This window comes from Xiphophorus hellerii, chromosome 14, assembly GCF_003331165.1.
Source record: "Xiphophorus hellerii strain 12219 chromosome 14, Xiphophorus_hellerii-4.1, whole genome shotgun sequence".
Classification (NCBI taxonomy): Eukaryota; Metazoa; Chordata; class Actinopteri; order Cyprinodontiformes; family Poeciliidae; genus Xiphophorus; species Xiphophorus hellerii.
The window spans coordinates 14241072-14251979 of NC_045685.1; the positions used below are offsets into that span (position 1 = coordinate 14241072).

Sequence of the window (10908 nt, forward strand, 5' to 3'; positions counted from 1 at the left end):
AGCCTTAGACATAACTAACCACACTTTTAAAAGTATCAACTATTTTACACATGTGAAAGTCACAGTTATTGGAAAATAAAATAATCTATCTTCAGAAAACTAAACTGCAGGAGGAGGAGGGTGTCGCTGTGCCAAACTTTCACGTCTATTACTTGATATTTAACTAGAGAAACCTTGTACTTTGGTCCTGTTATTATCACCACTTTAACTATTCTGACTGCATACTTGTGTATGGAGCTCTGCATACACCATAACATTTTGCTTGAGGCTTTCTTTGCTCTGCTTGGCCTTTATACTCTATTGGATCACTTGCAAACTGCTTAGATAAATATTCACTAAATATATGAGTTCAGTTCAGGAAACTGTTTGGCATATGCAGTTTTTCTACTTTTCCTATTATATTCAGGGTTTTGCTAATGGCTTACTAGTGGTAAAATACATTTTAGGGATCTGGTTATAGATTATATCATTTGTACAATTTGTTGAGAACAAATTGAGTATGAGTTAACCATTTTAAGATGGTTCATCAGTCTCATTTCTCCAAGGCTTAGCTGTCTTCCATCTACATTAGTATTAGTCCACTATTCATTAGATGTAAAATATGGAGGCATATGCATTTTTAGAAGCTAAAAACACAACATGATGGGAAGCAGTTTATTCTTATGCATTACAGTGTTATTTCAAATGTATGAAAAGAAAGAAAATACAAGAAGTTTTTTTTACAGTTATGTCATTTTGTATTAAACCTGAACTTCCCTTTTGTGGTAGATTAATTTTTTTGTATTTAATACCAAAATTAGTTTTTTTGGGTTGTGAAAACAGAGGTTTCTTTAATATATTTTTTAAATAAAGCTTTTTGAATATTTAAGTCATCCCAAATAATATCTGGTCTCTGGAATAAGTTGGAACAACTGGGTCATTTCTGACATAATTTCAAACAAATATAAAATCTTTAGCAACATTTAAGATTCAATTGTTGCATGTATATTACTGGTGCCAAATACAAAACTGTACTTATATGCATTAATACTACATAGGTATTAAACATCTTACCAGTGGCAGCTGTAAGCTGTACTCCTCTACTTCTTATGTTGTCAAACACAGAGAATAGAGTGAATGTGTAATTGGTTCCAGGACTGAGAGATGACACTGTGTAGTTTACTGGTCCATCTCCTTCTGGTGCACTGATGAATGTCTCTGTGCCATTAAACTGGAGAACAAAGCTGATTTTGTTGTTTATTTTATTCCACTGCAGAGTGATGCTGGTCTCATCTTGACTGGATGCTCTGAAGCCTTTGGCATTTTCAGGATCTAAAAACACAAAGAGGTGAGAAGAAAATTATAAAAGTCAGCAAGTCTGACATTGTACATAGGTCACTTTGTATTACCAAGATATTTTCAGCCATTTCACACCAGAATGAGCAATACAGTTTTTTTCTAGCTTTCTTGGAGTCAGAGGTCAATGCACTTCTTATTATGTCCTATTATGCTTCTTTGAACAGGTTAGGACAGGTCTATGGCTGTACAAAACATTCTCATTACATTTTTCTGTACAAAATCATTCTTGCATGATGAGATTTCAGTTTGGTCAGTTCTGCTCCTTTCAGAATGACTTGTTTTAGGGCCTCTTGTAACTATGAATCGAAATCGGCTGCTGCTGGCCCCCAACTCCATGCACCAAAAACATCTTGACCACTTAGTAGCACAAAGACATTTTTATTTTCACTGCATCTGAATTGCAATGGTTGGATGAACCCCTTCATAAAAGCCATAACATTTGTTCTTCCTCTAAATCCAAGTACAACTTAGACTTAGACTTAGACTGACTTTATTGTCATTTTGCATGCACAGGGTGTATAGAACTAAATTTCGTTGCATACGGCTCAGGACAGTGTTTTGAGCTTTCAATGTTGTGAGGTTACTCCAGAATAAAAATAAAATACAGTATAAAATATGAATGTAAATATAAATATAAAATATAAAGTGCAGGATACAAATTGTATATAGTCATAATTCAAAACTCATTTTTCTATGTGTGGATTTAGTCATGATTGAAATAAGTTGGAATATCACCTTATTCCAATTCCAATAATTTGGAATTGGAATAAAGTCATATTTGTACCTACAAAGTACAAATATGATGCATCTTGATTAATTACAAATTCTTTAATTCATTATTGCAGGTTTCCAGCAAACATCAAAATACATAAAATAATAGTTTGACTCAAAGGTAACAAATAAGAGACACAGGACATTATTTTATCAAACTTCTCTGAGATTGAGCAAACTTTGCATCATTTACATAATATATTTTCTTTTATGTGAATGTAATTTGGCTTACATGTGACATCCACGACAATCGAACCTTTGTCGATAACAAAAACTGTGATGTTTGAAACTGCTTTGACCAAAACGTCCACAATTTGGGTCTCATTAGGAGCGGATGCTGTTGCAAATTTAAGATCAATGTTGTTGACAATTGACCCATTGCTGCAAGCATAAGAAAATATCAGTTAATCGGTGCACATATATACAGTATTTAACAATAATCAGAATTTCTTTGCAAATCATACCTGAATGAAATCACAGTGAAGTTACGCAATGAAGGAAACACATTCCTGTAGAATGGTTCAAGCTGCACGCAGAAAGACAGATGTAAGGTTTTTGTAAATGGTTAATTTTAAAGTTAAAAATTCAAAACTAAGCACAAAGTTTGAAATATTCGTATTATTAAAACTAAACCATCTGTTACACGCACGCATGCATGCACGCCCCCCCCCCCCCACATATATATATATATATATCATAGATGAGAGGAATCTTCACCTTCTGACAAATGCTAAACTATTGCAAACTATTTCTCAAGGATGTGACGTCTGAATGTCTGAATAAGCTTTAGAAGGAAACCATTTATATCCACACTATTTTTGCTTTAGTTTTTTTGTAGTTTTTTCCCCCCATGCTCATTATATTTTTGTAGTTTGATAAAATGTGTTCTGGCTCAATGCTTTTTATTTTTTAATAATCTTCCATTTATGCCAAAAGGTTATGGAGCAGAACGTGATGTTTTTGAATCTGTGAGAGATTTTACTGAAATTAAATTAAGCTGCTACATGCTGAATAAAAAACCTATCTGAAGAAAGAAAACTGAACAAAAGAGAGTTTAATCTGTTCATGATTTCTGTATTAGTGTATAAGTTAGTGGATGGACAGTTCTAATCATAGTTTAAATATTTTTGCTATTTTATTTATTGTTTTGTTTTACTTAAATCTACCCATTTAAAGAAAATTAGAAAATGAGAATCGAATCAAAATTTGGATTACGAATGTTGCAGCAATACTGGATCTTCACAGCCTAAATTGGCCTCTTCATGTATAAATAAAATTTTTATTTTCTGAAAATATATTTTTCCTGGTTGTCCTTTTGTAAAATTTAAAGGTTATGACCCCAAAAACTGTTAAATTTACAGGCAATTTCCTGTAAAAAATAATGATACAAATATTCAACTGCCAGGCAAAACAACACTTACATTGGACTTTAAAAGTGCAGCTCGATTCCTAAATGCTGTCGAAGACAGGTTCAGTAAATCAGTTGTGAAGGTCTCCTCAGTCCGAAAAGTCAGTCGCCTTCTTATTGTTGACTCCACAGTTGTAGGTGTGGTTGGTGTAGTTGTAGTGTTTGCAGTGATAGCAGTAATGCTAGAATTTGTACTGGGAGCTGTGGTTGTCAAAGGAGAGTCTGCCAGAAATAAAGGATAAAAATACAACACAAAAAGATGTTTTAGTCAGAAAGATTGTTTTTAAAAATTGGTTCATGTTAAATCAAATCCAATGTAACATAATTCAGCACATATTTCAAATTAGAAAATTGTGTTTTCTGTTCGTTTTTTTTCCTAGTAAGACTCAGAACAATTATTTTTTTGCAAAAACTTGAAATGTCAAAGAATAACGTTGAAACTCTGAAATTTAACATTTTGGTGTTTTTAAAAAGTCCCTTTTGTGTTTCATCAAAACTAAACAGTCAGACTGATTGAAGGTACAAAGAATAATGCTTCAAAACAGGCCACATGTTTATGTTTTTGCATAGTGTTAGAAATGTTTTTACTTACTTATTATATTAATGGTGTTAGGAATGAATGTAACGTTGAAAGTGGTGCTGTTTATCGCCTCGCGTAAGGTTTCTTGTACAACTTCATTCTTTGGGAGATTTTCAGAAGTTGTAGTTTTACTAAACTCCAATCCCACTTCTGCTTCAGTAGTAGTCAATCGTGCAGATTGTGTGGAAATTCTGCAACATAACCATAAATAAAGCAAGTTAAGAAAAAAACAGAAAATAAAAAACCTATAATATTTTGGCTATTTTTCATCAAATAACATAAATCATCATTCAGATCACAAATATGCTTGTAGAAAGAGAAGAAGTACAATTTAAATCTTACCTAAATGCAATGACAAAACTACGAATGAAGAGGATTCCAAACTTCTTTTTGTAGATTAAGTCATACTGTAGGAAATAACATTGAATGCAACCATAAGAAAGAAGAATAAATTTGAATCATTCAAAATAGATGTTTACTGAATCTTTGCAAATATAAAATAGACATGTCTGTTTGGTACTTACAGTTTCTTTGACTTTTTTCTCAAGATCCATAAACAATTTGCTGGATTTGTTTCCAAGCTGTTCATCATATGGTTCAATAATGGTTGCTGCAAGAACATACACTGGAGCAGGAGGTTCAGTTGTAGTTGTAGTGGGTACAAATGGGGCTCCTGTGGTTGGAGCTTCTGTTGTTGTGGTTGGAGCTGCTGTTGCTGTGGTTGGAGCTGCTGTTGCTGTGGTTGGAGCTGCAGTGGTTGGAGCTTCTGTTGTTGTGATTGGAGCTGCAGTGGTTGTGGTTGGAGCTGCTGTTGTTGTGGTTGGAGCTGCAGTGGTTGGAGCTGCTGTTGCTGTGGTTGGAGCTGCAGTGGTTGTTGTGGTTGGAGCTTCTGTTGTTGTGGTTGGAGCTGCAGTGGTTGTGGTTGGTGTCTCTGTTGTTGTGGTTGGTGTCTCTGTTGTTGTGGTTGGAGCTGCTGTTGTTGTGGTTGGAGCTTCTGTTGTTGTGGTTGGAGCTGCTGTTGTTGTGGTTGGAGCTGCTGTTGTTGTGGTTGGAGCTGCAGTGGTTCGAGCTGCTGTTGTTGTGGTTGGAGCAGCTGTTGTTGTGGTTGGAGCTGCAGTGGTCGGAGCTGCAGTGGTTGTTGTGGTTGGAGCAGCTGTTGTTGTGGTTGGAGCTGCAGTGGTTCGAGCTGCTGTTGTTGTGGTTGGAGCAGCTGTTGTTGTGGTTGGAGCTGCAGTGGTCGGAGCTGCTGTTGTTGTGGTTGGAGCAGCTGTTGTTGTGGTTGGAGCTGCAGTGGTTGGAGCTGCTGTTGTTGTGGTTGGAGCAGCTGTTGTTGTGGTTGGAGCTGCAGTGGTCGGAGCTGCTGTTGTTGTGGTTGGAGCAGCTGTTGTTGTGGTTGGAGCTGCAGTGGTTGGAGCTGCTGTTGTTGTGGTTGGAGCAGCTGTTGTTGTGGTTGGAGCTGCTGTTGTTGTGGTTGGAGCTGCTGTTGTTGTGGTTGGAGCTGCTGTTGTTGTGGTTGGAGCTGCTGTTGTTGTGGTTGGAGCTGCAGTGGTTGGAGCTGCTGTTGTTGTGGTTGGAGCAGCTGTTGTTGTGGTTGGAGCTGCTGTTGTTGTGGTTGGAGCAGCTGTTGTTGTGGTTGGAGCTGCTGTTGTTGTGGTTGGAGCTGCTGTTGTTGTGGTTGGAGCTGCAGTGGTTGGAGCTGCTGTTGTTGTGGTTGGAGCAGCTGTTGTTGTGGTTGGAGCTGCAGTGGTTGGAGCTGCAGTGGTTGTAGTTGGAGCTGTTGTTGTGGTTGCAGGATCTGTGACATTTATCGTAGTTATCATTTATGCACAGTTTAAAAGAACAATTGAATTCTCAATTTTTTAAGGTTTATATTAATAGTATCTATAATTTCATAAAAATTTGTATAATCAGCTAATTTTCAAACAAGTTTTCCATAAATTTTGTGTCGCTCTATCTACTTTTCATAAATGCTCAGTCATTGCTTTCTTTCTCTCATTATTTGCATAAATATAGAATTTTCTGACATCTATTTATTTTTTCTTACCTGTGTTACCAATAGCAACTGTGTCTTCTAGTACGTTGAATTCTGTGATGGTTGAAGCCTCATTAGCCAAAACCTCTTTAATTAGTGTATCATTAGTAGTAGATGATGATTCAAATTCAAGGTCCACAGAGTTGATTATTGATCCAGCCCTGCAAATGTAGCAGCATTAGTTATTGTCTACAAGTGCCTTCCTACAAAGTTTATAATTTCTTGAGCAAACTACAAAGAAATTACCTGAATCTCATGGCTCCAGTCTTTCGGAATGAGGAGAAAGATCTTCTGAAAAGTGGGTCAAGCTATGTGGAGAAAAATAATGTTAAGTGTACAATTTTTAAAAATATGTTTCTCAAATTTTTTTTTTACTAAAATCATTAGTACAATTAATACATTTTGTTACATTGGTTTATATAGAAATTCTGTGTACTTCTTTAAAAGAAAACAAATTAAATTATACATTGTTATGCTTGAGAAAAATTAGGCCTATTCTAGGTAAGTACTAGGATTTATAATCATTTAAGATTAGGATGTCTTTTTCTAATTTAGAAGAAAACTTAATTCATAATTTTAGTTTGAAGAGAAACACAAAATATCCTTCATCAACATACAACAGATTAGTAATTTATGTAGTAGAATTCATCTTTAAAATGTACAGTGTAAATTGTTATATGAATAATAAATGTAAACATACACGATTAATTATGTGTCCAGAGCGTGTTTGGAATCCTGATGATGATGGGTCTCCCAAATCAGAGGTGAATAGTTCATTGGACTTAAAAGTTAGTTGTCTTATTAATGCTGGAGCTGCAGTGGTTGTGGCTAATGCAACTGTTGTTGTGGTTGGAGCACCTGTAGCTGGATTTGGAGCTGTTGTGTTTGGACCTGTTGTGGTTGTTCCTGTTGTATTTGGACCTGTTGCGGTTGTTGCTGTTGTGTTTGGACCTGTTGTGGTTGTTCCTGTTGTGTTTGGACCTGTTGCGGTTGTTGCTGTTGTGTTTGGACCTGTTGTGGTTGTTCCTGTTGTGTTTGGACCTGTTGTGGTTGTTGCTGTTGTGTTTGGACCTGTTGTGGTTGTTCCTGTTGTGTTTGGACCTGTTGTGGTTGTTCCTGTTGTGTTTGAACCTGTTGTGGTTGTTCCTGTTGTGTTTGGACCTGTTGTGGTTGTTGCTGTTGTGTTTGGACCTGTTGTGGTTGTTCCTGTTGTGTTTGGACCTGTTGTGGTTGTTCCTGTTGTGTTTGAACCTGTTGTGGTTGTTCCTGTTGTGTTTGGACCTGTTGCGGTTGTTGCTGTTGTGTTTGGACCTGTTGTGGTTGTTCCTGTTGTGTTTGGACTTGCGGTTGTTGCTGTTGTATTTGGACCTGTTGTCGTTGTTGCTGGTGTGTTTGGACCTGTTGCAGTTGTACTTGCTGGACCTGCTTGTTATGAAGAATGAAAAATAGAACAATATAAAAGCTAATAACACCAGAGCACCTGCTCCCCACTTTTGTCACACATTACAGAGGCATCCAGAAACCATTTAGTTTGAGTCCAACTCCACTTAGAAACAAGACATGTGTAACTAATGTAAACGGTTGTAGGTTTTCTGTGAGATTGAAACAAAGGTTTTAACGACTTTACTTTGACTTGACATACTTTACCTGCTAGAGTGACAAGAATTAATGTGATCCATCTAAACTCCATTGTGACAGTACAGGAATCTGAAAAATCAAACATTCAAAACTTTAATTTCCTGAAGTTGCAAATCCAACACTTGACCCTTAGTTCCATTTATTTTAATTTAAGAATAGAAGAGTTCCTCTTAGCACATAGTGTGCAAAATTAGCAGCAACATTTGAATACGGCAGGTTGGATGTCAAACTTTTGCTAGTACTTGCAAACTTGTCTATTTGGTAAAACTATGGCTAATTTAACCCTGGAACAAATCTTAGTCATAAATACATAAAGAAAGACTCATGTACATCAAGAGACATTCTTGATTTTTCTTGATTTCATTATGAAAAACATTTACATTTAAACCATCTGCAAAGTTAGCCCACACTAAATGTATTATTTATACCTTAAACAAAAGGCTGTTTGAGGTTCAGGCCTTTTGCTTTTGTCTCTCTGTTACAGAAATACTTCATTTATTATTTTCATGTTTGCCTTGAAGTCAGATAAGCAAATGACATGCAAAACATGCGTGCAAAAAGTTTGAATTTCGTGCTTGGTCTGTTCCAAATTAAAAGAAGAACAAGGAAATTCATGAGAACTTCATTCATGGTGGATGAGATTTTGAATATATGTTCTTCTACTTGGTGTATAAATTGATGCCTCATGTTTATGTAACCATTCTTATGAAAAATACAATTGGTATCTTTGAATAGACCACTCTAATATAGAGAAAACAAATGTTCACTTATAAACTGAGGTTCTTCTGTAGAGTAATCTTTCTGACTAGTTAGTCTAAAGCTGCACAAGAATTTAGTTCACATTATAAGAGACTTTAAGGTATATGGAATCGTTCTCATTTTCTCTATCAAAATAATTACTGTGGTTTTATAAACCATTTGACTGAATTTAGAGTTTTGATTACTCAATATATTTTTATGACTGAGAGAGACTGTTGTTCTAATCCTATTTGGTACTTTGATTTTCTAAATGTAGATTCAGACGTATAATTTCACATTTTCACAACTACAGGACCTGTCTTTGTTTGAGATTTTTAGGGAAAGAGAGAGCAACATAGGAGGCTATCAAGTAAAACAATACAATTTTCAGCACCTTCTAGTTGGAGGCTTTAGCTTCTTTGCCTAAATTTGGACATTACATTTTTTGTTTCTGTCCACATCCAACCGGACTTCGGTTCCCCCGCAATTCATCACTGCATGTGACGTTTTGAATTAAAAAGCAGATTCAAATGTAAAGTGGTGAAATTATTTTTGTTTCATTATTCTTTAGTTGTGTGACTATACAAAGCAAGTTTTGTATTCAACAAGTCATAATAACATAACAACACAGATGCATACTGTCACAACTCTAAGTTTTGTGTGTTTGTGTACCCTTATGTGCAGTTTGACTGAGTACAGGCCTCACAGAGGGGCATAGAGTTTAGTGTGAGCATTTGGGCCAAAAAGAAAACGTTTATCATGATTTATAAACTCAAACATGAAGCAGATTAACAAGGAAATGATCAAAATACAAAAATATAGATGAAAGCCTAAGCACCCCAGAATCATGGCATAGCTATGAACAAAGGTCGCAGTGAGAGCGGGCAGATGTTTGCTTAAAAAAAACAGAAGATTAGATTACTTGAAAAATATAATTAACAGCAGCCTGTTAATTATACACAATCTGAAACTGTGAATTGTGCAATTCTGCAATAATTCACAGGTCCAGAGTTAACTATGGCTAGTTAAACGTGTTTAAACCATGTTTAAATTTAATCTACAAATGAGTAAAAATAAAACGAAGATGATGAAGATCAATTAAACATTAACAACAAATAGCTCATTTCTGCATTTCCAACTAGGAGATTTACATATCCTCGTTTACACATTAAAATCGAAGCTCAAGCAATGCCGTTCTAAACATATACAATGTGGCAAAAATACGTACAGTGTGGTACTAAATGAACAAAAGTACTCACCAAAAATGAAAGCTGAAATGTTTTTGACATATGCTAATGTCTTTATACTAGTATTTCCATTATCTAGACCTCACTGATGAACAAATATTTGGAAATAATTACTTAATCAATAGACACTCGGCTTCCTTGCTCATATTCTTCTCTATCCAGTGAAACAATGGACAGACTCTCAGTTGCACCAATATAATACCCCACTATGTAACTTGGACAAAAATAACTTTCTCCCTACGGCCATTATTCAAACAAGTTTCTTGCAAGTCACCTGAAAATATTTGAATATTGTCTTCAGGTCATTCTCTCTAGCATTATCAGATGTGGTTGGTCAGTTTCCATACAAAGACATGTGGCCCAGTGTTTTATAATGTCTTGTTTCTGTCCTGTCAGACTCAAACTGCTGGAGGTTTTCTTCTGTTAAATTGAGATAGTCGTCCCCACTGTCACTTGATGCTTGCTCAGGATCAGAAACTCCACATTCAATGTTCTGGTTTTCCTTATAGAGCTCCCAGTCGTTGCTTATGAGATACTCACAGTTTTGAAGTTTGGGGCATAAAATGTGTATTTTTGACTGCACTTATAGTTCACGTAGATTAGGTTGTAATTTTTGTAAGCTTCTGCTGCTTGTAGATATATTAACGATTTTCCCCACTCTGACATATCCTCCTTCTGCTTCCTATTGGTGGATTGTTTGTAATTATTAACTTTGTATATTTTCTTTTTTTAATTTCTCTGTCTCTCATACTAACCCTTAGGTTTCTTCCTGTTTGAAAGGAAAGGTTAATCTCCACCTTCACTTGTTATTTGTGCTGAACTGGATCTCAACCCAAGAACCCAGAGTCCTGACAGAAACATTTCCTAAGTCAAGTAAATGGAAAACCAAGCAAAACTGGATAAGTATCACAAAGAAAAAGCCGCAATTAGAAAGTTTCAATTAACATGAATGGATTAAAGTTATGGCGTCCGGTAGAAGACATGGACGCTGTGAAATGCTATAGGCTTGGATGAGCAGATTAGGATGAGGATTAGAGACGTCTTCCCCCCGGGACCCGGACACTGGTGTCTGTCATTTATAAATACAATGCTATGTACAAATTTGATATTTTAAAACAGATAGTCTACCAGACACTGTGATTGCTCACGAAGTTGA

At 35.9% G+C, this 10908-nt stretch overlaps 1 protein-coding gene and 2 long non-coding RNA genes across 3 annotated transcripts; all 3 read right to left on the reverse strand.

Annotated features, from left to right (window-relative positions):
- Positions 1-588: 588 nt before the first annotated feature.
- Positions 589-4842, reverse strand: LOC116733210 (chitinase-like protein PB1E7.04c). Its single transcript, XM_032583991.1, has 8 exons — positions 4622-4842; positions 4440-4504; positions 4110-4288; positions 3531-3739; positions 2574-2635; positions 2342-2490; positions 1054-1311; positions 589-626 (listed from the first exon to the last, which is right to left on the reverse strand). Exons 1-8 carry the CDS (start codon positions 4649-4651, stop codon positions 589-591), a joined length of 990 nt encoding a protein of 329 aa, XP_032439882.1. The 5' UTR covers positions 4652-4842.
- Positions 4843-6147: 1305 nt separating this feature from the next.
- LOC116732458 (uncharacterized) lies at positions 6148-7019 on the reverse strand. The gene is made up of 3 exons (XR_004341793.1): positions 6830-7019; positions 6376-6437; positions 6148-6290 (listed from the first exon to the last, which is right to left on the reverse strand). It is a non-coding gene; the product is annotated as an uncharacterized LOC116732458 (long non-coding RNA).
- Positions 7020-7463: 444 nt separating this feature from the next.
- LOC116732460 (uncharacterized) lies at positions 7464-10280 on the reverse strand. The gene is made up of 3 exons (XR_004341795.1): positions 9765-10280; positions 7777-7836; positions 7464-7551 (listed from the first exon to the last, which is right to left on the reverse strand). It is a non-coding gene; the product is annotated as an uncharacterized LOC116732460 (long non-coding RNA).
- Positions 10281-10908: the final 628 nt, after the last annotated feature.

Coding starts and splice junctions, on each gene's coding strand:
- LOC116733210 (XM_032583991.1), bottom strand. CDS start 4,651: ATGGATCTTGAGAAAAAAGTCAAAGAAACT. Junction 3,740..4,109: donor TAACACCATTAATATAATAA/GTAAGTAAAAAC, acceptor TATTTCTGGCAG/ACTCTCCTTTGACAACCACA. Junction 1,312..2,341: donor GATTGTCGTGGATGTCACAT/GTAAGCCAAATT, acceptor TTGTGTTTTTAG/ATCCTGAAAATGCCAAAGGC.